This window comes from Actinia tenebrosa, unplaced genomic scaffold (genome assembly GCF_029948245.1).
Source record: "Actinia tenebrosa isolate PJP-AT-01 unplaced genomic scaffold, QUT_ActTen_1.0 PGA_scaffold4__44_contigs__length_22323623, whole genome shotgun sequence".
In the NCBI taxonomy this organism is placed as follows: domain Eukaryota; kingdom Metazoa; phylum Cnidaria; class Anthozoa; order Actiniaria; family Actiniidae; genus Actinia; species Actinia tenebrosa.
Genome location: NW_028292581.1, coordinates 13,683,524 through 13,708,621, shown reverse-complemented (window position 1 = coordinate 13,708,621; position 25,098 = coordinate 13,683,524). Strand labels below are relative to the sequence as shown.

Here is a 25,098-nt window from a genome sequence, read left to right as displayed (position 1 = left end):
GGTCAACAAGTAGCCCTTATGTCACTTTCCGCACAGCTTTTTGAAAACAATATCAAAGATAAGCTAAAGGTTAATCATATCTTGGATGGATCTCTCCATTTAACTTTTTCAAATAACATTAATGTTTTTAGAAGTACAAAAATATATAATTGAAACAAAAAGGTTTACAAAAAATAACTACATTTACCAGGCCTTTTTCCCCGTGTATTGACTTCATTTACTTCATTGCATTCATACACTGTAACCAGTGCAACTTTTACTTCGTTTTCTGTATATCTCTGTAAAACTCTGTACGCTTTACTACTAATTTTTTAATTACTTTGTGTACTCCATCTAATTTTGTAAATTTATAATAAGTGATCTCCCCTGATGATCAGCTTGCATGAGAGCTCTTGGATACAACTTTTTGAATAGAAACTATATCTTTAAATAAAAGAAAACGGCAAAATGCAATCCAAAACTATCTTCCACTAGTGCTTGCGAAAAACACAATTAGGCAGAATTATGAAGCAAAAAAAAAAAAAAAAAAAAAAAAAAAAAAAAAATAATAATAATAATAATAATAAAAGATTAATTAATATAAGATACACAGCTGGAATAGTAAATTGGACAAACGAAGAACTCCACTCTCTAGATAGAAAGATGCGCAAAATAGTAACCATGCATCGAGGGCTACATCTACGTGCGGATATAGATCGCATCTATCTTCCAAGATCTATGGGTGGAAGAGGATATAAGACCGTAGAGGACACTGTAAGAGAGGAAGAACTTTACCTGAAAGAATATGTCAGCAAACATGAAATTCTATGGAACATTGTAAAGGATATCATGAAAGAATCAGAAGAGACCAAGAAAGAATACCAACATCGCAGGCAGAACGAAAGACTTGAGAGATACACATGCAAGCCTTTACACGGAAACTACATCAAGACGTGCGAGGACAAGATGGATAAAAGAAAGGAGACATTAGAATAAAGACGGAAGGACTACTCACTGCTGCACAGGACCAAGCACTACCTACCAACTACTTGAGAAGCAAGTACAACAGTAGTGATCGCTGTGCCGGTTATGTAATGCATGGAAAAGACGGAAACTGTGGACCACCTTGTAGCTGGATGCAAATTACTGGCAGGGAGAGAGTATAAAGACAGACACGACAAAGTGGCAAGAACAATACGTTGGCACCTATGTAGGAAACACCAAATACAGTGCACTGCAGATAATTGGTGGGATCACGAACCAGAGAAAGCAGTGGAAAACGAAAAGGTCAAGATCCTATGGGATTTTAATGTTTACACGGATAAGAAGATTGAAGCAAGAAGACCGGACATCATAGTCGTAGATAAGAGCAAGAAGAAGGCGAAACTGATTGACATCTCAGTGCCTATGGACCATAGAATTGATGAAAAGGAAATGGAAAAGATTGACAAGTACCAAGACCTAAGAATAGAAATAGAAAGATTGTGGAGGATGAAGACCATGGTAGTTCCGATAGTCATTGGATCGCTCGGAACAATATCAAAACAATTTACGGATCATGTTCAGAGACTAGAACTTGATAGTATAAGTTTGTTAGACCTACAGAAATCTGTGCTTTTAGGCACGGCACACATCTTAAGAAGAGTACTTCAGCTCTCAGGAGCCGGGTAGAATCTCGAGCTGAAGGTTAATGTATACCAGCAAAAGTGTTGTAATATTCTTATTTTGCTGTGAAATAAAGGAATAATAATAATAATAATAATAATAATAATAATAATAATGATGATGATGATGATGATGATGATGATAATAATAATAATAATAATTACATAACCTCTTTCTTGACATTTGGGCCTAATCTTTCTCAAAAGCTCTAAATACAATGGGCTTCCTGTGTTGAAGACCGCAGAATATCAATACCGTAGGCGCGTAAAATGTCAAAGAGCAAATATTATTTCAATCGACCTTGACTTCAAAATGAATTTTCTATTAAAAAACTTAAGAACTAATAGTCGAATACCAAATTCCTTACTTGTGAGCTACGTGCGGGGATGTGAACTTATTCCCCAGACAAGAGAAAGGGCATTTAGTTGTTGTAGAAAGTGTAAACCGTTTACGAGAAATTTTTTGGTTGATTCAAATGTACCGGGTTCAAGTTCACAATTATCAGTGATAAAACGACATTTATCCAATAAGTCTAGAAGAACAACCTTTAAAATACCAGATGAACTGTGGGTCTTGCTTATCGTAGGTAAGTAAAGGGATATTAAAATGAATTTTGTCTCTATCGAAGCCGTACCAAAATCACGTGCCGGCAGCCATGTTAGATATGACAGAACAATAAAATTATTTCCTTTACAGCTGTATATTCTCGGGCATTGAATTCTTTCTTATGTAAAACCAGTTTATTGCTCCTACCATCTAATATAACATGGCTACCGTAACTTGATAGTGCAAAATCTCTTTTCCTAGATAATATGCATGGAGTTTAACAGATTAAAAATAAAATTATTGTAAGCTTTGGGAAAGGTACGTTTTTTTTATCGTGGGGGGGGGGGGGGGGGGGGGTCAACATCATCATGCTTGAGGTCTGTTGTGGACTGTAAGCTGTGAATTGTTGTTTTAATTAGTTGTTCATAACAAGTTTATAATAGCAATGTTCACTGTTACAAACACTGATGTCAGGAAACTTTTCTCATTCAAATTTGCCAACCATTAAAACAAAAGATATCTTTGTTTCAGTCTGGTTTACACATCAATATATCAATACTTCACGACAGGCCAAACTTTGCTATATATTAATATATGCCATGCCAACTTTGAGAGATGACCTGAGCTGGCGAATGGTCCAGCTAAGAATATTTTGGTTAGCACATTAATATCAATAGTTAACATCAGCCTAAACTTTGCTATATATTAATATATACCATGCCAACTTTGAGAGATGACATGAGCTGGTGAATGGTCTGGCTAAGTGTATTTTGAATTTTTAATGAGAAAACACTCGGTCCCCAACAATTCCACTTGGTCTCAGATTTCAGATCTCCAACTGACAACATGTAAAAGTGAGATTCTTGCTGTTGCCAAAAAAATTGATGGGATTTTCCACCTCTTCATGACTTAAAGCAAGAGAAAGTGAACTAAGAGAAGGAATACCCGTGCCCCATCATGTGCACACTTAGATGCTATTTTTAGAATCATTGATGCTATTTTTAACTCCTTACCATACCCACGCGATAATCATGCTTCCCTTTAATGCCTCGTTTTAGGGCATGAAAAGCGCCATATTTCGCTACGTCCACAACAAAAACACAGGCTTTGTTTACTGCAAGACTGGAAGCCGTCTACCCTCAAGAAATCAACCAATCGGGTTCTTCACTTAAAATATCTCCAAGCTAAAAATAGCATCAAACTGTACACATGATATATGTAGGATTCCTTCTCTAAGTTCATATTCTCTTGCTTACTCAAAGTAGCATGTGCAGAATTGCCACAAATAATATTTGATAGAAGTCAATGACATGGTCAGAAAGCACATATGAAATGATGATAAGGTTTTCTTGAATAAAGTATATGTGTAAAGTGAATTGTAACTTTTTATTACTTCTTAATGTGAAATGAACTTTATCTTATAAAAAAAGAGTTTCTAAGGTTTACGTCAACCACCCAAAACCAAAACCATTGTGAAAAATATTCTGTGCATGCTACCGAGAAGCACTAGGCGACTCCAAACATGGCCAAAGTGCAAGAAATTACATTTCAAAATATCTTTGTATATAAAATAAAGTTCATTACCGTCATAGATGCATTCCCAAATACTTATCATCTTCCTACATGTGTTTTTTTAAGGTATGGGTGGTGTTGCAGTGTTTACATTCACATATCAAAAGAAAAAAGAAATAAAAGTAAAAAGAGGATCTGACTTGCAAATGAAGTTAGCAAAGGCAAAGGTAAATTACACATGATTCAAAGACACCAAAAAGAGAATGTTACTTTTGTTCTATTATTATAACCGTGGACAGTAGAGTTTGTCAGCCAATCAGATTACGAATCGAAAACAATAGATTTCGAGTTACATAATAGTGAAAGTCTATTACAGCTATTCAAGGTAATGAAATGATGAAAGAAAAATAAAAAATAAAAGAATAGTTACACAAATAAAAGAAAAAATAAACTTGACTGTTCACGGTTAGAGTAAAAGAACAGTTAGGTTGACATTGGTGTCCCAGTTTCACATGTCTGCTCATGAAGTGGCAAAAGTAACCAATAGATTGTTTATATTATAAATTTGATAAGAATGTAATCAATTGTACTGTTTTGTTTTTTTTGTGTTTTTTTTTTTGTTGATTTTTTTGATTTTTTTGATTTTTTTTTTTTGAAGCAATACCTACAAAATGAGGAGAAAGAAGATGCTTATGTTCTACTTAAAGAAGTCTTGAACATGATACACAATGATATTGCCGAAAAACAAAGACATGATCCCTCAAAGAAAGGAAAGCGACCCTTTCACAAGGCCCTCAAATATGTACTGGATCAGGTAAATCAGAAGACCTTGCTACTCTATTCCATGAATATTTCCTATCAACTGCAGATATGATTGAATAAACATACTAGGTCTGTTATTCAAAGGGAGCCCAATTTAGATAAAGTTACAAGATGTGGTCCGGCATGACATTGTTAGCACTTTTTCACATAGACCAATGGACTCTTTACAACCACCACTCCCCATGCAAGGCTCTTCTGTGAGGTTCCCTCCACACACACTACCACTACATTCTATATTTACAACATACAACACTCAACTCGCATGTTGCTTTTTACGGAGGCAGGAAAACGGAGATCCCAGAGAAAACCCTCATTGCAAGGGAGAGAACAACACAACAAACAAACTCAACTCACATATGATCCAGCCTGAGCCAGGGCTCGTACCCAGACCACAGTGATGAGAGTCGAGCAGTAAACCACTATGCCACCCATGCCACCCTTCTAAAAATTATCTTGAATGCCAGCCCAACATGAAAATAAAAAAGTAAATCACACTTTTTCTCATGGAATTTGTGGCATTTCTTTTGTATTTCCATGTTAGCCTCACATTCCAGATAATTTTGAAGAAGGGTCCATCTATTAGGACCTTTGAGTGTCAAATAATAAAATGCATCTGTTGTGCTTCTGCCTCATTCTATTGTTTTATTATCCAAATAGGTTCTTTCAGTAGATGTGAACAAGGGCGGATCCAGCCAAAATTTTAGGGGAGGGGGGGGGGGGAGTAGATATGAAATGAGAGTTCTACGCCATGTGGATCGTGGATCATGTGGATCGTGGATCAACCCCCCCCCACCCCCATCAGGGTTTTTACAGAGGTGACGTAACGGCTATTCTAAGTGAGGTTCCAGTGAGGTAGGGGGAGGGGTGATCTACATCCAACCATCATGGGAAGACCGGCCGGCCGCCCGAGTAGAGGTTCTGATCGAAATCGGGGCCTGGAAAGGTTTGGGGAAGGTGTTTTAAAACACAATTCAAAATCCTTTGTTTAAAAAACGAAGTTTTTGAATTAATGAGCTGACTTCCTTTGTTGGAATGACATGTTTAATTAGCAGACTTAAATGAGAAGCTGTACTCATGTTTTAAGTGGTTTATATCGCCTAAGCCGCCTTTGTCGGAATCACTGACTAATGTTTAGTTGGCAGGAAGCTTTTGTTGGAGAGGATTAAATCCTGTGTTTCGGCGACTGGTGGTTAGGAGTTATGAATTAATGAGTCTAGCCTTTAGAAGTCAAAAGACGTTGGACAAGCGTTCTGATTGGGCCTACTTTTGAAGCCTTTTTGTTAGGATGATGTGTTTAATTAGCAGACTTAAATAAGAAGCTGTACTTATGTTTTAATTGGTTTATATCGCCTAAACCGCCTTTGTCGGAATCACTGACTAATGTTTAGTTGGCAGGAAGCTTTTGTTGGAGAAGATTAAATCCTGTGTTTCGGCGACTGGTGGTTAGGAGTTATGAATTAATGAGTCTAGCCTTTAGAAGTCATTTTAAGGACTATAAAATCGAAAAATTTCAGACTTATAGTCACTACAAGCGAACCTTTGAAGAGTGTGGATCAAAACAAGCAAGTAAGTAAAAGGATGGCTTTTCACTGCGACGCATGCGACAAGTCCTTTACAGAAGAGACGAACTTAGTAAGGCACAAAAAGGCTATTCACAGTGGGCGATTATTCACCTGTGAACGATGCGGGAAACAGTTTAATCGGAAGGATGCCCTAAAAAGACATGAACAAGTCTGCGGAGGTGGCTCTTCAAAACGGAAAGTAGAGGAAAAAGAAAACGCCCCACCGACGAAAAAACAGAAGACAATGACCGAGGCAGAAATTATTGAATACGAGGTGAATATAATTCATAATCTAATTTTTGTTATAATCATGTAAACCACAGAATATGTCAATACCTCTACTAACCATAAGATACATAGTTTTTCAAGTCGTCTTATATACCAATTTTTTCGATTTCAGTTAGCAAACATACCGGCGGAGATGTATGAAGAATACGACGGAGAAATTCTGGGGGATAATGAAGTGGTAGGTAAGCCTCTATTATCTTCATATCGGATCTTTGTAGAGTAACTTTTTCTAAGAACTAATTCTTTTCTCTAGGATGATGTACAAATAGGTGGTGGAGAGACTGAAGAATGCGCGCTTGGTGGAAATGTGACCACGTTTAAATATAAACCCAACAAGAATGAAAAATATGATCTGTTGCTCACCCTGCGAGGAAAACGAAAGACCATCATCAAAAAACTGAAAACCCTGCTCAAAAAACATCGCGGGATTAAGTGGTTTCTGTGTGTTAAGGTGAAGATGGTTAAAACGAGCCCCGACGGTCAGGACCAGATCTCAACCCCCCATTTTCGCACCAAATGCTACACTACAGTCAATGATACAGAAATTGAAAAAAACTACGTGCATGGAATGGAAAAGATCAAGAACTCTTTCTTGGAATACCAGAGAGAAGGGTCTGGATGGTTATTGGAAGAGGTAATTAAATTGCACCATCGTTATAGCACAAAGGGGATCACTCGACCGGCGATGATTTTCTGCTGTATGTACATACATTAAAACTGTATATCACCGCTTAATAAAGTATTGTTGCTATCATAGGTGTTGGAAATCGATTTAGGAGTCGCTGCTTACACTCCTCTCGAGGGATCGAGTTACATACCTCTACCCAAGAAGATCAAAGACAAGAAAGCGGTGCTCAACATTCAAAATGAAGATTAAAAAAATGCTTTTTATGGTCATTACTAGCGGCGAAACACCCCACTCACTGGAGCCATCACGCAAACCGCGTCAACAATTATCAAAGGTATGAAGCTGAACTAAATATGTCAGGAATCGAGTACCCCGTTAAGATCAATCAAGTGAAAAAATTCGAGAACCAGAATAGAGAAATTAGTATCAATGTCTTTGGGTATGAAAATAAAGAGCTATTTCCCCTTTACATTACGAAAGAGAAGAAAGAATTACATGTGAATTTGTTACTGTTTTCTCAAGATGATACGCGTCACTACTGTTTAATCAGGGATTTAAGTAGACTACTAAGTAATCTTAATCAACACAATGGGCAGGCTTATTATTGTATGTATTGTTTGCATGGCTTTGTCAGGCGAGATTTGTTAGAAGATCACGAACCTCACTGTAGTAAACACGGACCCCAGAAAATCAGACTGCCTGACGAAGACCATACAACACTGTCATACAATGACGTGCAAAAACAGTTAAAAGTACCATTTATCATTTATGCAGATTTCGAATCTATTTTAGTGAATTGTGATGATACAGAATTAGACCCTAGTACAAGTTTTACACAAAAAACGCAACATCATATACCCAGTGGGTTTTGTTACACTGTAGTATCTACTGTCGAGCAATATTGCTTCCCGCCTGTTCTCTATCGCGGGGAAGATTGTGTCGATAAGTTTTTAGACTGTTTGATTGAAGAACGAAAGCAGATAGGGGAAATCTTGAAGATGGTAGTACCCATGGACATTAGTGAAGAACAGGAGCGGGAGTTTCAGGCAGCAACCCTTTGTCACATTTGTAATGAGGAATTGGGCGCGGACAGGGTAAGGGATCATGATCATTTGACAGGGGTGTACAGGGGGGCGGCCCACAATGACTGTAACTTGAATTATAAGTTTACAGGAAAGATACCCGTTGTTCTTCACAATCTTCGTGGGTACGACTCACATTTAATTCTACAAAAACTCGGAAAAATCAAGGGAGAAAATATTAGTTGTATACCCAATAATACGGAAAAGTATATTTCATTTTCAGTTGGGGATTTAGTATTCATAGACTCACTTCAGTTTTTGAATAGCTCACTAGAGAAATTAGTAATGAATCTAAGTAAGGAAGGAGATGATAAGTTTAAGACCCTGAAGAAGTATGTGTGGAGAGTGAGAAGGTATCTCTCTTGTTGAGGAAGGGGGTGTACCCCTATGAATACATGAATAGTTTTGGCAAGTTTGAAGAAACCTGTTTACCCCGTATCGATTGCTTTTATAGTTCGTTGATGGGTAGCACGATTTCACAAGCAGACTACGAACATGCACAGAATGTATTTAGAGAATTTCAGTGTAGGAATCTAGGAGACTACCACGACTTGTATTTGAAATCGGACGTTTTACTGTTAGCAGATGTGTTTGAAAACTTTAGAGAAGTTTGTCTGGAGTACTACCAACTCGACCCAGGTCATTTTTACACCTCTCCCGGTCTTTCTTGGTTAGCATGTTTAAAGATGACTGGCGTGGAGTTGGAATTACTCACAGACCCCGATATGTATCTGTTTTTGGAGGAAGGGTTAAGGGGTGGGATTTCGATGATCACCCATCGATTTGCAAGAGCGAATAATCGCTATGTAGAAGGTTATAACCCAGAATTAGAAAATAATTATATCATGTATCTCGACGCAAACAATCTCTACGGTTGGGCTATGTCTGAAGCGCTCCCTGTTAATAACTTTGGATGGTTGAGTGACCCGGAAGTGGAAGAACTTCGCGAGAACCTCATGACCATCCCTGTAGATGGAGGTGAAGGATATATACTGGAAGTAGACCTCAGCTACCCCAAAGAACTACACGATTTTCATAATGACTACCCCCTAGCACCAGAAAGGCGAAAGGTAACAGAGGAAATGCTCTCTCCCTACTGTCAGCAACTTCTTGAGGACCTGAACCTTGGCGGTGCTCCCACAGACAAACTGGTACCTAACTTGAACGATAAGACGAAGTACGTTCTTCATCACCGCAACCTGAAACAGTACTTGTCACTGGGTATGAAACTGGAGAAAGTACACCGAGTGTTGGGGTTTGACCAATCTCCCTGGCTAAAGAAATACATCGACTTCAATACCGAAAAACGGAAAAATGCAAGAAATGACTTTGAAAAAGACTTTTTCAAGTTGATGAACAACAGCGTGTTCGGCAAAACCATGGAGAACTTGAGGAAGCGAGTGAATGTGAAACTGGTCAACACGGAAAAGCAGCTTAAAAAACTGACAGCATCACCCCTCTTTGACTACTTCAGAATCTTTGATGAAAACTTGGTGGCAGTCAACATGAAGAAACCATCACTTTATTTAAATAGACCTATTTACATCGGGTTCAGTATTTTAGAATTGTCTAAAACCCTGATGTACGACTTTCATTATAATTACATCAAGCAGAAATACGGTACCCAGGCAACCCTACTGTTTACAGACACAGATTCCCTGTGTTATAACATCAAGACAGAGGACATCTACCAAGATATGTTTCAAGACCTTGACCTATTTGACACCTCAGAGTACCCTAGAGACCACCCCCTCTATAGTACAACAAACAAGAAGGTGATTGGTAAGATGAAGGACGAGACCCATGGGCTACCCATCAAAGAGTTTGTGGGTCTACGACCAAAAATGTACTCTCTTCTCTACGCTGAGGATGGTCGTGAGGTTGAGAAAAAAACTGCTAAGGGAATTGCGAAACAGGTGACGAAGCGGGATATCAGACATACCCTCTATAGAGATTGTTTGTTTAAGCGAATGAGAACCATGGCTAACATGAAACAAATACGTAGCTATAAGCATCAAGTATTTACAATAAACTTAAACGAAGTGGGTCTTAGCCCCTATGATGATAAGCGCTACATCTTAGAGGATGGGGTGACTACTATAGCTCATGGTCATTACAAGACCAATGTAATATAATGGTACATTTATGATTGATACGTGTAAATAAACAATTGTAAAGTACAAAGTGTGTTATTTTTATTTAGAGTTTTTAAAAATATGTCCCGGTGGTCTCAAATTGTCCCTATGATAGTACTAAATTGTCCCTGTCTTAACAGTTAAAATGTCCCCGTTTTATCAAATTGTCCCTGTGATAGTACTAAATTGTCCCTGTATTGTCAAAATATCCCTGTCTTAACAGTTAAAATGTCCCTGTAATATCAAAATGTCCCTGTCTTAACAGTTAAAATGTCCCCGTTTTATCAAATTGTCCCTGTCTTAACAGTTAAAATGTCCCGGTTTTATCAAACTGTCCCTGTAATTTCAAAATGTCCTGGTTATCAAACTTAAACAAAAAGTAAAAATGAAAAATAAAAAATAATAACATATAAAATGTCATGTCCCCAAAATATTGAAGCATTCATCATGGTAACACGATACCCTAAAGATTGTCCTGTACCAGGGTGTTTAAAAACAAATCTAGTCAAACTTTCTAATCATTTAGCAAATGTGCATTTCATGTCTAAAGAAGAAAGAAAACCCTATCTTCAAGAGGCAAGACTTTTTTTCAAAGAATATAAAAATGTGAACACTTTAGAGAGTAATCTAGTCCCTCATCAACCTCTGAACGTGATGGATGTTACTTTAAAACACCCAACAAACATCCAAGTGTGTGGTCCGACGTTTTGCGGCAAGTCCTACTGGACTGAAAAACTTTTAAGAAATGTGGATGAAATGTTTAGTGAAAAGATTGAAAAGATTGTGTACTGCTACGGTGAATTTCAACCGCGGTTCTTAAAAGTTTTTCAGTCCAGTAGGACTTGCCGCAAAACGTCGGACCACACACTTGGATGTTTGTTGGGTGTTTTAAAGTAACATCCATCACGTTCAGAGGTTGATGAGGGACTAGATTACTCTCTAAAGTGTTCACATTTTTATATTCTTTGAAAAAAAGTCTTGCCTCTTGAAGATAGGGTTTTCTTTCTTCTTTAGACATGAAATGCACATTTGCTAAATGATTAGAAAGTTTGACTAGATTTGTTTTTAAACACCCTGGTACAGGACAATCTTTAGGGTATCGTGTTACCATGATGAATGCTTCAATATTTTGGGGACATGACATTTTATATGTTATTATTTTTTATTTTTCATTTTTACTTTTTGTTTAAGTTTGATAACCAGGACATTTTGAAATTACAGGGACAGTTTGATAAAACCGGGACATTTTAACTGTTAAGACAGGGACAATTTGATAAAACGGGGACATTTTAACTGTTAAGACAGGGACATTTTGATATTACAGGGACATTTTAACTGTTAAGACAGGGATATTTTGACAATACAGGGACAATTTAGTACTATCACAGGGACAATTTGATAAAACGGGGACATTTTAACTGTTAAGACAGGGACAATTTAGTACTATCATAGGGACAATTTGAGACCACCGGGACATATTTTTAAAAACTCTAAATAAAAATAACACACTTTGTACTTTACAATTGTTTATTTACACGTATCAATCATAAATGTACCATTATATTACATTGGTCTTGTAATGACCATGAGCTATAGTAGTCACCCCATCCTCTAAGATGTAGCGCTTATCATCATAGGGGCTAAGACCCACTTCGTTTAAGTTTATTGTAAATACTTGATGCTTATAGCTACGTATTTGTTTCATGTTAGCCATGGTTCTCATTCGCTTAAACAAACAATCTCTATAGAGGGTATGTCTGATATCCCGCTTCGTCACCTGTTTCGCAATTCCCTTAGCAGTTTTTTTCTCAACCTCACGACCATCCTCAGCGTAGAGAAGAGAGTACATTTTTGGTCGTAGACCCACAAACTCTTTGATGGGTAGCCCATGGGTCTCGTCCTTCATCTTACCAATCACCTTCTTGTTTGTTGTACTATAGAGGGGGTGGTCTCTAGGGTACTCTGAGGTGTCAAATAGGTCAAGGTCTTGAAACATATCTTGGTAGATGTCCTCTGTCTTGATGTTATAACACAGGGAATCTGTGTCTGTAAACAGTAGGGTTGCCTGGGTACCGTATTTCTGCTTGATGTAATTATAATGAAAGTCGTACATCAGGGTTTTAGACAATTCTAAAATACTGAACCCGATGTAAATAGGTCTATTTAAATAAAGTGATGGTTTCTTCATGTTGACTGCCACCAAGTTTTCATCAAAGATTCTGAAGTAGTCAAAGAGGGGTGATGCTGTCAGTTTTTTAAGCTGCTTTTCCGTGTTGACCAGTTTCACATTCACTCGCTTCCTCAAGTTCTCCATGGTTTTGCCGAACACGCTGTTGTTCATCAACTTGAAAAAGTCTTTTTCAAAGTCATTTCTTGCATTTTTCCGTTTTTCGGTATTGAAGTCGATGTATTTCTTTAGCCAGGGAGATTGGTCAAACCCCAACACTCGGTGTACTTTCTCCAGTTTCATACCCAGTGACAAGTACTGTTTCAGGTTGCGGTGATGAAGAACGTACTTCGTCTTATCAAAAGGTTCGCTTGTAGTGACTATAAGTCTGAAATTTTTCGATTTTATAGTCCTTAAAATGACTTCTAAAGGCTAGACTCATTAATTCATAACTCCTAACCACCAGTCGCCGAAACACAGGATTTAATCTTCTCCAACAAAAGCTTCCTGCCAACTAAACATTAGTCAGTGATTCCGACAAAGGCGGTTTAGGCGATATAAACCAATTAAAACATAAGTACAGCTTCTTATTTAAGTCTGCTAATTAAACACATCATCCTAACAAAAAGGCTTCAAAAGTAGGCCCAATCAGAACGCTTGTCCAACGTCTTTTGACTTCTAAAGGCTAGACTCATTAATTCATAACTCCTAACCACCAGTCGCCGAAACACAGGATTTAATCCTCTCCAACAAAAGCTTCCTGCCAACTAAACATTAGTCAGTGATTCCGACAAAGGCGGCTTAGGCGATATAAACCACTTAAAACATGAGTACAGCTTCTCATTTAAGTCTGCTAATTAAACATGTCATTCCAACAAAGGAAGTCAGCTCATTAATTCAAAAACTTCGTTTTTTAAACAAAGGATTTTGAATTGTGTTTTAAAACACCTTCCCCAAACCTTTCCAGGCCCCGATTTCGATCAGAACCTCTACTCGGGCGGCCGGCCGGTCTTCCCATGATGGTTGGATGTAGATCACCCCTCCCCCTACCTCACTGGAACCTCACTTAGAATAGCCGTTACGTCACCTCTGTAAAAACCCTGATGGGGGTGGGGTTGATCCACGATCCACATGATCCACGATCCACATGGCGTAGAACTCTCATTTCATATCTACTGGGGGGGCTAATTGAGTTTCTTCCGTCAACACAACAGAAAACAATATAAAAAAGCATCCTTTTTTTCCGCTGAAGGGGGGCTTTAGCCCCCCTTTGCCCCCCCCTGGATCCGCCCTTGGTGAAAGAGTGCTAACCAAATAACACAAGCAAAGGGAAACCAATAATATAAAAAAACAAAGGAGTATAAAAATAAAAATTTTTGATTGGCTTTTTCATTTCCTTGTGTCAAATGCAAAGCATTAAATACAGTTTTTTAATGGTTTTACTTTGAGCCTCCTTTCACGATTATCTAAATTGAGCTCCCTGTAGTATTATTAAAATTTAATTATTTTTTCATACAATTCAATTTCAGTCAGCGAATCTGGCGATTGAGTTGGAGAAGTGGGATGAGGTATGATAAGATTGTTATATAGATAATAGTGATTATGAAATAACTATCACAAATCAAGATTTGTAGTTGTTCCAGGAAAATTCACTACTAGTAATGCATTCTAGTGTATATTCATTCAAATTTCAAATACACTCGATTGAAAAATTCATTGTGGGCTCAAAACAAAGAACATAGAAGCTGAGACCAAAATACATAGGAAGTACGTTGATTAGAACAGTGTGCCATCTCAAATTAATAGATGTACATGTATCTAGCGATGCAACTCGTAGAATGTTCATAAATTGTTGCACTGACAGAAACACCTTTCGATCTCAGCTTCTATGTTCTGATGTTTTCAACCTGACTGTTTTTGCACTACGGACAATGTTATTTAAGTAGTGTAATGTTATTTGAAGTTTGGGTTGCTTTAAACAACTCACAAAGGCAACACTTCTCTCATAAAGGTGAACCAGGGGTGCGTACCATTTCAACCAAACCATCCGGTTGGAAATTCATTTGCTTCTGATAAAAAAAATTCAGAAAACTTTGATTTCCGACAAACGGTACACGCGTCTACTGGTGCGTAGGACCGAAAAGAGCGGTAAAAGTATTACCTCAATCAGAAGACACATCCGGAACACATACCATTTGCTTTCCAACCAAAATGTCCGGTTTTTCCGGGTAAAATGGAAAGCACCCCAGATTTGTATTTATAACCGATGGTACTTACAACCTCTAAAGACGTAATTTCGACATCCCGGAATCAATTTTGATATTTAAACTTTTTCTAATGCATTTAATTAATGAATTCTTATGTTGAAAGGCCGAATACTACCTTCGTCTAACATTACAAGAAATGCTTGCTACTGGGACATCGAAAGTAAGTTAGCTAATAATTAGACTCGCTCTATATAATATAATGTCGACCTCTTTTGGATTTGCACGAGCAAAGAAGTAGAAAAAAGCGCGCATAAAATTTAAGCGAGGGAGGAGTTTGAGAGAAGTCGACTTGTACATCAATTACATGATTTTCATTTGCGTTTCCCGCCAAAAGACGCGAGCGCGTTGCATTTGTGTGGTCCTAATTGGGCTACCTGTGCTTTATTTGGCATCGAGAACTAATAAGGAGACAAATCGGAGACAAAGGAATTTGTGCAAGTCTAGCGAATCACATGAGCCAATAAGTATAGAGTTCCTTGCTGGTTCTCCTGCCTTTCTAGAATAAAAAAAATTTTCTGAATTAACGTAGCAATCGAAGAAGAAAACGTTATTACTTTATAGAAGAAGAAAAACTGTACCATTTGGTTTTCTTCATTGAGCGAAGACAAGTTAATTTTTGGTTTTATTCTCATACAATAATTCCTAAATATTCAATTGTTTCAATAATTAAAATCATTTTTCAATAAGTCATGTTAATCATATTGTTGACTTGTTTCTTTGCATTGTTCCTAAATGCAGGAAGATGATGCTGTCATAGAAATTTCTTTGAAGCTATCTCAAGCTTGTGAAAATCAAAACAAGTAAGTCAATTATAAAGCTACACATAAAAAATATTTTATTATAGTGCATACCATATATCCGTGACTAAAAACTTTGTAACAAGTTGCACAAATTTGCACACATTATATTAGTAAGTTCAGTCATATTGACTTCAGTAGAACTACAAAAGTTTGCACTAATTTGTACAGTTTTTTATTTGATGGATATGTTTCTCACGGATATATGGTGCGAACTCTACATGAAGTTTTCGCGACACTAATTCATTCTAATTCACACATTTTCTTTCTCGTTACTTTTTTCTTTGTTTCTTTGTTTCTTTGTTTGTTTCTTTCTTTCTTTTCTATCTATTATATATATTCCAGATTCTCACTAGAGCAGTGCAATATATGATTCATTTTTTTCTTATTTGCAAGGAATGATTTAGCCCTTGTAGGGTATCAATGGTGTGTAGAAACAGCAGAGGACAATATTGACCAGGCAGATGAGGCCGAGGATAACAGGTAGACTAATAGTATTCCCTACTTTTGCATACTCTTAATACTTTGCAGCTTTGGGGCCGGTAACCAACTTTCCATGCACCGAACTTAATTACATCAAAGAATGCCGCCTCATTATCACCTGATATCCATTGTTTTTAATGAGTTCGGTGCATGGAAAGTTTGACGTTTGCCCTAGGCCTTATTGTAGTGAAGTAGTAAAATACCTCGTTTGGTATCAAATTATAATATTATGGGTAGCATGGGTGGTGTACGTGTCGACTGTGGTTCCAAAGGTTCGTGTCACTGGTTCGAGCCCTGCGGACACCTTAATAATGAATTGAGTTTGTATGTGTTCATTGTTCTCTTCTATGCTTCTGGGTTAGTGTGTGACATTAGTTTCGGTCCCAGACCCTCTCCACTGAGTATCTGGGACCGAAACTAATGACGGCTGCAAAGGAGACTACTAGGATGGTATGTGTTTCATATTTCTTTATCGCTACAGCAAGGCTCTTCTAGGGCTATGTCTAGATGGCCTGGGCATGTTTTATCTTTCTCATGGAGAGCCTGCAAAGGCTGCGGAAACCTTGGAAAAAGCCTTAGAAGTTGCAGAGGAGGTGCTTGGACAAGAAGATGACCAGGTATTAGTAGTTAACTGTTGCCAATACAGCAACATCACATTTGATACATACCACTGTTTTTATACCACAGGTCTATCCTCGTTTATAAGTCAATCAGTCAAATCAATCAATCAATCATTTAATCATTATTCCATTCAAGAGGTTACATGTTGAGAAAATTGAGTATGAAGAGGAATATATAAGATAATTACAATATATCTATAATACAATGGATATGAATTTAGTGTAAAATATTTTTCTCAAGGATAGTTGTCAGCTCAAAAGAGAAACCGAAGACTCAAAACGCATCACTGTCAGCTATTCACAGTATTCAGCTATCCTTAAAATACTAGTTTGAGGAGAAATGTCTACCGGTGCAAAGAAGAATCTTTATTGAAAAGAAAAATGCAAAAAGATCGACATCATCCATGTTTCCAAAGAAGAAACAGAAACAATAATCAAGGGAATGACACGTGGTCTAAAATAGAGAATATTAGACCCAAGCCCAATGGACCTAATCCACTTGGGCGTAATATTTTCCAATTTCATGCCTCGTGCCATTCTCACGAGAATACGAATCATTGTTTAGTTGTATTTTTATGCGTTTTCTCATGCGCAACCGTTAAGCAAAGAAATGATACTTTAGGGAATGACACGTGGTCTAAAATGGGAAAACAGTGGATTAGGTCAATATGCCTATACTGATTCGCGGTTTAACCGTCCAAATTCTACTTCAAAGGTACTTGTGATAATGAGCAATCTTGCCAAAGCGTATGCGGAATCTCAGCGATACGAAGAGGCTGAGACCCTGGCCATGAAGTCCATCAAATTGGCCGACCAAACAGAAAGTTCTTTTAAGGCATTTTTCTTGGCTAATTTAGGACTTATTTACTATGAGGGAGGTAAGTAAATTAATGTCAACTCCACCGGCCCTGATAATAATCGGAAGAGCCTTACTACCATATAGGTTCTCCCATTTAGTAACACGCTGTTTCCATGATGGTGTCAATCTATTACATTAATAGAATGCATAGCGAATTCAAATTATTCTAACTTTTATCGTCTGTTTAAAAAAGTAAGAAACCATGCAAACGACAGACCCATGCAGCAATTCACAGTGGTTCAATTTAGATAACAAAACAATGGATTGAATTGTCATGCATGACATCAACATTCTGACTTTTATGTTCTCTAAGTTGGCTGCTCTATGAAATGTTTCCATTGTTTGGTTTCACATGACGCCATTTCGTGTGTCGTGCGGAATGCTCATCAGCTGAATCACAACTTTTCAAGAGAATTATTATACGCTTACAGCACTTGGCGGTCAGCCATTTGGAGCAAATGATATGATTCAAAGACTTTTACCAGTTGATTGAAACTCAGCAATTCTGACAGTAGAAGTAAATGTCGCTGGGCAACAAATGGAGTCTCGTGCGACAACCACACGTTTCTGTTACCAATTCTCGTAACCAGACCCTTAGCGAAAAATAAAAATTTTCGCTTGAAAGCTGAAAAGGGTGTGGGTACGAGAATGATCCGTTACTTATCATATTGATCATAAAAACTCAGTTTGCTCGCTTTTGATTTAGCCGATCATTTTAGATGTTTTTGTTTTCTGACAGGTAAAGTCAAGCGAGCAAAGAAAGCAATGATCAAAGCCTTTAGAATGGCAGACGAGTCAGACGATGATGTAGTTAAAGACATGATTAAAGACAGTACAATGAAACTGGATATTAATGTATGATGCAGAGCTATTTCTGGTCCTTTTTTCACGTGCTTAGCAGCTCAAGGAAATGGAAAATAGAATGAAAATGGAAGGGAAAGAAAGGGAAGAGGAGTAAACGTCTCCCCTTGACCATTCCCCTAAGCCATTAAGCAGGTGACTATACAGTTAATATTTAAGAATCTTTGGTTTTGTTTAACTATACATTTTTAAAAGACAAATTAAAATTTGTTCCTTAGAAGTTTATTGATTTAGCTAGAAATAAAGGTATTAGGTATTTATACATTATGCAATCTGCATTACGATCTTAAATCTGAAGGTGGCAGACGTTGCTGCCCAAACATGTCATCCAAACTAAAAAGTGTCGTGTTCGTTATAAAAATGAAAAAAACTTGATGATGTAGCTTATTCTGGTTTTAAATAAAACTGCAGACAGCATTCTACTTGGTCCTTTTTATTCCAGGTTGGACAAGCAGCAAGAAATATTACTGTTTGTATAATGCAAACAATAAACTAAAAAATGAATTAAAATAGTTGTAAAACTCGAGAAATACTAAGTGCAAGACATTCCTATCTATGGATCATATCTACACACACACATATATATATATATATATATATATATTCCCCGTTGCTTTTATCGTATTCACTTTAGTGGGGATATATCAATTAACAATATATTTAACTTATTTTACATTATATTACATTGCGAGGACAGCGGGGCGCCCTAAAATGTGGTGGTTTAGATTGGAAAATATAGTGAATGTTAGCAAGAAGTGTAGGCACGGTGTCCCACCCTAACCTTCACTCTCTGCTGTCCATGTACACTATCTCAAAGAATTGTGGACACTTATACGAATTTCAGCAATTCCACAAGTATCCCTAAGTGGCCGTATTGTAGCCATATAAATCTACAAATCTAAGTTGCGGAATACATATTGCGTAATACAATTATCTTTGCTATCGTAACCTAAAAGAGTAAATGGTTCACCTTCTTTTCTTGGCACCACATGGAATTTTATTGCACCGCATTTATATGGAATGAAGAACCTGTGAACAACCTCATTCGTTTCGATGTTAATAATTGAGAGAACACTGGCGAAATTAGACACGGCTGAAGCACAATAACAATTTTCTGGATGCCAGAGGAATTTTGGATTAAAGAAGCTTGATTCATAGACGAATACATAGCTCTTGCTAATGAACAAAATACGAACGTAGTGTGATCTACCAAGAAACACGCGTTTGTACTGCGAGCCATCCGACGCCTTGTGGATGAAGATGGAACTGCCAACATGATATGCGATGAGTTGACCATCTTGTGAAAAACAAACAGGGTTGCCAATCTCAGGAACTAGGTCGGTATTGCCACATTCACAAACTTTTTCATTAATATGAGAGATGGGAAGCTTTAGGTTAGAGTTTTGGGCGTGATGTAAATAAAGAGTCTGTTGAAAAAAGTACGGCCTAACGTCTAAAAAACCTCCGTTTACCGGTACGCTGCATTTGCGAAGCCAAATGTTGTATTCAGTGATGTGGTCTTCTTCATCACATATACTGTTTCCTATTAGCATTTGACCATATCTACACGTAGCCTCGATTTTATATCCTTCCTCAATAGGAATACGATAACAAGTTTGACCTGTTTTGCCTTCGATGACATGGATTTCACCGTTAGAACAGTTGGCTAAAATGTACCATGGCTGTTCACCACACACGTGACATGACTTAATTTGGTAAGGAAAGTTGAAACGAGTTACCAGATTTAGGGTTCTCGAGTCTCTTATTTCGATGTCTCCTTCTTTTGATACTTCAGTAGCGATGACGAACCGATGGTCCGGAGATGGGCAAATGTGTTTTTTTCCAGGAAGTTGTTTCTGTGCCAACAATGATCCATTCATTTCATGCCCTTGCAGAAAAAGGCTGCCATCATAGTCGTAGGCCAATAGTACAAAATCTTTGTCACATACAATAACGGAAGGGCAAACACTTGTCGTTTGGTGTGGGCTATCCTGATGCAGTCTTAACTCAATGACGCTTCGCTTCGTCTCGTAATACGAGAAATTGTGCCTTTTCAAAAGGAGCAATACGTCGGAATCTATTTCTTTTGTACCTATCGCTAAATCAGCACTTAAAAGAAACTCAACACAGCGACCAAAGCTCGAAGGATAACGAAAGGGGCAAGTATTACTGTGGACTCTTGGTTCAAATAAGAAGAATGACAATTTCAATTTACACTCATTTAAATCATTACTAGATGTGTCAATTAAATAGTACAAAGATTTTATCAGATCAGTACAAATCAACGCACTCAAGACAAAATGATTTCTTAGCATTTCATCTACTTTGTCTTTAAGCGAACTACTCTTCAAGTAATCCCATCCTGAACTCAATGCATATTTCTCAATGTCTGTCAGACCCAAAGGTTTATCCAATTCCTTTTTCCCACTTCGTATGTCATCCAAGGCATCATAACACTGTCTGGCAAGCACTTCAATCCCGTCTTCTACACGAACACTGAACTCGTGTTCTCTGTCCCCTTCAAGAACTAACCAATCAGCAATTGTCTTATGAAATATAGAGACGTGATCATACTCTAGTGGAAACAACGAATGAAGTAATTTCAAGGCATCTTTTCTTGTTTTTCTTTCTTGGCGAGGGACATCACGCTCACTTTTAAGGCCTAGAATACTGTATATCATGCCCACTGGGATTGGATTCTTCGATGAGGTAATGGCTCCGAGCATCTTGAAAAAGCTTTCTTCTTCAGATATAAAGGGCAATATTTCAGCTTTCAGTCGTTGGAAATACTTTTCATACACGGAAGAGATTCCTTCAGGAAAAAGATCCAAGACATATGATGGCGAGGTAATGTTTTCTTTCTGCATATAATCAACGACAAAGAAAGCTACTAAAAATAAACCACCGGACATTTTAACCAGCTCCGTTATAATTGAATCTTGAACATTACAATAATGCTCTGAAAACTTGGCTTTGTAAAAGTTTTCAATGTCAATTTCATTCTCTTCACAATTTGGGTCGACAACGATTCGATTCATCGGCACGTTATTCAGTATTGGAGATGGTCTGGTGGTGATGACAAATCTAAGCCACGATGGAAGAAGAGACAGTTTGTCTCTCAAAATCGCTTGTAATTCATACTTCAGATGACTGCAGCATTCGTCTATTGCATCCAATACGACAACAAACTTGTTACTTGTTGCAAGATCTTCTAATGTGACATTGCGCAAAGGTTCCTCAAATAGCACAGTAAATAGTTCTTCACAATTTTTATCTGTCAAGTCTCTTCCCAAACTTGTTTGAAGTTTTTCCTCTAAAGCCTCTTTATAACCAGGAACAGAGTCGCAAATCTGACTTGCAATGGACTGTAACATCAGCCTTGGATTGTTTCTTGTAGAATTACTGAACTGAAAGAAATGACAGCCCCCAAGACGTCCAAGGCCTTTGTAAATGTCACAAATTTTACCAGCTAGAGTTGATTTTCCCAGGCCTGGCCCGGCTTCGATGATCATAACCCTAGATCCAGTTTCGTCATTGTTAACATGGCAATTGACCCGATCTAGAATCCATTGGCGGGTGTTCGATTGGAAGGACTTGCACAGTGACTCAATCAAACTTCTGAACTCATCCTTGGCGAGTTTGGCAATGTTTAGGCTTGAACTTCTTTGAGTGTTCTTGAACATATTACTCAGTTCACTAAGATCATCTTTAATAACTGGAATTAAAGCTGCGTTGGACTTGATGTGTGCAGTATCTGACTTGATGCCTTCCGCGTGTGGACTTGATGTGTGTGGTATCTGACTTGATATTCGTAGTAGTTACCCCCAATCCCACTAGCCGTGATGTAATGTCCTCATCAGATACATACCAATCATAAAGTAACTGATTGTAGTCCTTCTCTCCTAACCGAGCAGACTTCAATTCATCAATGTTGTCTTGACTCAGTCCCAGCGACAGAAGGGCAGATGAAGTATCTTGCCAATATTGTTCGAAGTCAGCATCATTAGTTTCAGTGGTTGGTTTGTGTGCTATTGCATTTCTATAACACTTCATTCTGACAAGGTTAGCCTCTTGTGAGTTGTCTGTTTCGTTGAGGCGGCTTATTCCAATCACGTTTTTCGCTTCCCAGTAGGTGTAATTTCGTATACTGGCGCCGAAAGCCCACAGATATTTCTTAGGAGAACGAAAAGCAAAGTGATATCAAAGTCTTGAGATTTAGGGTCGCTTCCACTTGGTGGGTACATTTTGTCCCATTGGTCATTATTCAGTACTTTTCCTCTTGGTTTCTTCAGCTTTTGTAGAGTTGTTTTGCTGGCATTTAAGAAGACTTTCAATGTGGTATGATATTTAACTTGATGACCATCAAATACTAAACGAAATGCCTGTGTGCCTCCATCGATTAGCAACCTAGATAGTTTTGTGTAGTTTATTTTGGCATCATTTTCGTGGCTCCAGGAAGAACACCCTGCCATCATTTACAATTTATTCTAGGTACCAAGGCAGTGTTCATTCACATGTTTTACCTAGAAAATTAATTCAAAAAAAAAAAAAAAAAAAAAAAAAAAAAAATCCATAAGCATACAATTTTGAAATGGAAAAAAAAGAATATACATAAAGAGTTTGTGCAGGAATTTTTTAACTAGGCTCCAGCCTTTGAAACTGTAATGTATTTTAGTAATGACAAGTTAACGACAAGCTAATTCAACAATTATATAAATATGTATAAAATAGAAAAAGGAAATAGTAAAGAAGAAAAGACACGGAAAAAATATTAAAACATTAGTTGGAGAAAATATACTCGATCTGTAGCTTGATTACTGGACTTTTTAATCTGCCAAGCCATAAACAACGGAACCAAATGTGACAGTTCAAATATCTTATCCTAATTTATTCGTTAAAATATTTTCTTTATTCTTACAAAGCATCTGATATAGTGCGGGGGAAAAATGAAAAAAAGCGCAGAATGTACGGAAATTTAAATTAGCATAAATCAAACGTCGCATGCGCATGCCTTTGGCAAACTTGTAAAAACCAGCCCTATTACTATTGTTTGATCTCTGGTTTGTTTTCCAATGGTTTTTAAATTCAGCATTGATATTAACAGGGGAGAGCGGGGGCTGAATTCAAAACAGGTTTTCCATCGAAATTCACTGATTCATTTCATCTACCTTCACTCAGTTGTAGAATCATTAATAGTCCAACCCTCTTGCAGAGAAACAGGTCCATAAAAAATATGAATTATGGCACCTGTTAACCACATTTTGTCTAGACCGATTTGCATACTTTAACCCAGTAGAGTCTAAGAAATTGAAGCCAAGCGAACAGTCGTCGTGGAATTCAAGGGTTTAATACTTCCCCATGGTTGCGAATCAGACTCTGTGAAGCCTTGAAGCTCTTAATCATGGATTTTCACAAGCACACACACGCTTTCTGAAACTACGCAAAGTTACTTTACTCTGGGGACTTGAGAAATAAGCGTCTTGCATAGAGGCAAACGAACACACTTCTATATCTTAGCTGTTTTGTTGTAGAATGTCTGTTAATGAATTTATGGCGGGCGAAGAATTGCTACTGGATATAATCTTGATATAGGCTTGGATCCATTCGGTTGTTATCGTACTTTTGATATTGAACTGGAGCCGAAACGTATGGTTTTGGCTGCCTTCAAATTTGACGAGGTTGAATAATTATGAAAAGCGCTGTAACATATTGAAGTATAACCTTTATTCATAACACACAACACTCAAATGAGGATTTACCACAAATCGTTAAGTTCTCGCGCGCGGATTGCCTATATTTTTTAGGATCGATAAAAGGACAGACCAAAAAGCTAACGTCAACGAGCGCTCGCTTTTTCCGTTGGTCGTTTTGATCGCAAAAAACGTCGAAAAAATGCGTGTTAGTGAACGTTGTGTGGTTGAAAAAAACAAATCGAGTTCCCTTTTCTATGGTCTGTACTCTTATCGAACATGGAATGGCGTCAGCATATGATCCAAAACTTTGCAGTGAAACCACTCATTGCGCTCGTGGTTTCACTTGAGTTTGAATCATAAGCTGACGTTACCAAGAAATCGAAGTAAACTTCCACCGAGGAACGAGCACTGACTTTGTACCGACGAATATCAATGTTCTTGTACCTACATGAAAATATTCGACGTTATACTTAGGATAATTATTATATTATTAGATATAAGTATATCTAACATCCGATATTTGATGAAGGGAAATTTCTCATTTATTACCTCTCTCGTTCTTTTTTCTGTTCATATCCAGCTACGTTTTAACTTAGTCCAGAGGGCGCGGGGCCCCTCATTTATTCTTGGACTACGTTGAACTAGCCTGCGTGCATACGATCTATACCCCCAGCAACGTTCCCAGATATATCTATTTAATGTAGCTAAATTGTGATTCGTTCATCCCTAGTAGCATTCTACGAACGCGTCCTCCTCATTTGGTATTAGCGTTACCTCGAACCAGCTATAGTAAATTTTAGAAAATCTGTCGCTGATCTCAGAGGAACCTTTACCGAGTTTGTGTTTCGATTCATACACATCCAACCGAGACTAGAGTGTCTGGCTTTTTGTCAGCTGGTCTGGCGGCCGGTCAGAATCTTTGGGGAATGGATTTTTTTTTTTTTTTTTTTTTACCCCATGATTTTTTCGGGGAGGTCCGGTTTGTGGAAGTCCGCTAATATTTATGCAGCCGGCTCATTTTATGTTCTCTTATATTATTTTAGACATGCATTCTGGTGTGATATATGTGGGGGGGGGGGAGGGGGGTGGGGGGTTGTGGGTGGGGGGGGGGGGGGGGTGGGGGGGGGGGGGT

At 37.8% G+C, this 25,098-nt stretch overlaps 2 protein-coding genes, 1 long non-coding RNA gene and 2 pseudogenes across 3 annotated transcripts in view; 3 read left to right on the top strand and 2 right to left on the bottom strand.

Annotated features, from left to right (window-relative positions):
• LOC116288411 (uncharacterized) overlaps nt 1-25,098 on the bottom strand; it is a 45,879-nt gene that overhangs the window by 13,503 nt on the left and 7,278 nt on the right. The gene's annotated exons all lie outside the window — the stretch shown is intronic.
• Nucleotides 1,940-18,690, top strand: LOC148907149 (tetratricopeptide repeat protein 19, mitochondrial-like). The gene is made up of 10 exons (XM_089036344.1): nt 1,940-2,230; nt 3,829-3,929; nt 4,361-4,516; nt 13,916-13,954; nt 14,757-14,813; nt 15,392-15,453; nt 15,847-15,933; nt 16,415-16,550; nt 17,269-17,431; nt 18,152-18,690. The coding sequence occupies exons 1-10, from the start codon at nt 1,957-1,959 to the stop codon at nt 18,271-18,273; spliced, it is 1,197 nt and encodes a 398-aa protein (XP_088892470.1). The 5' UTR covers nt 1,940-1,956; the 3' UTR covers nt 18,274-18,690.
• Nucleotides 5,323-7,256, top strand: LOC148907151 (uncharacterized). Its single transcript, XM_089036350.1, has 4 exons — nt 5,323-6,360; nt 6,487-6,552; nt 6,628-7,008; nt 7,132-7,256. Exons 1-4 carry the CDS (start codon nt 6,103-6,105, stop codon nt 7,249-7,251), a joined length of 825 nt encoding a protein of 274 aa, XP_088892476.1. The 5' UTR covers nt 5,323-6,102; the 3' UTR covers nt 7,252-7,256.
• Nucleotides 7,275-10,268, top strand: LOC148907150 (uncharacterized; annotated as a pseudogene).
• Nucleotides 18,480-22,792, bottom strand: LOC148907148 (uncharacterized; annotated as a pseudogene).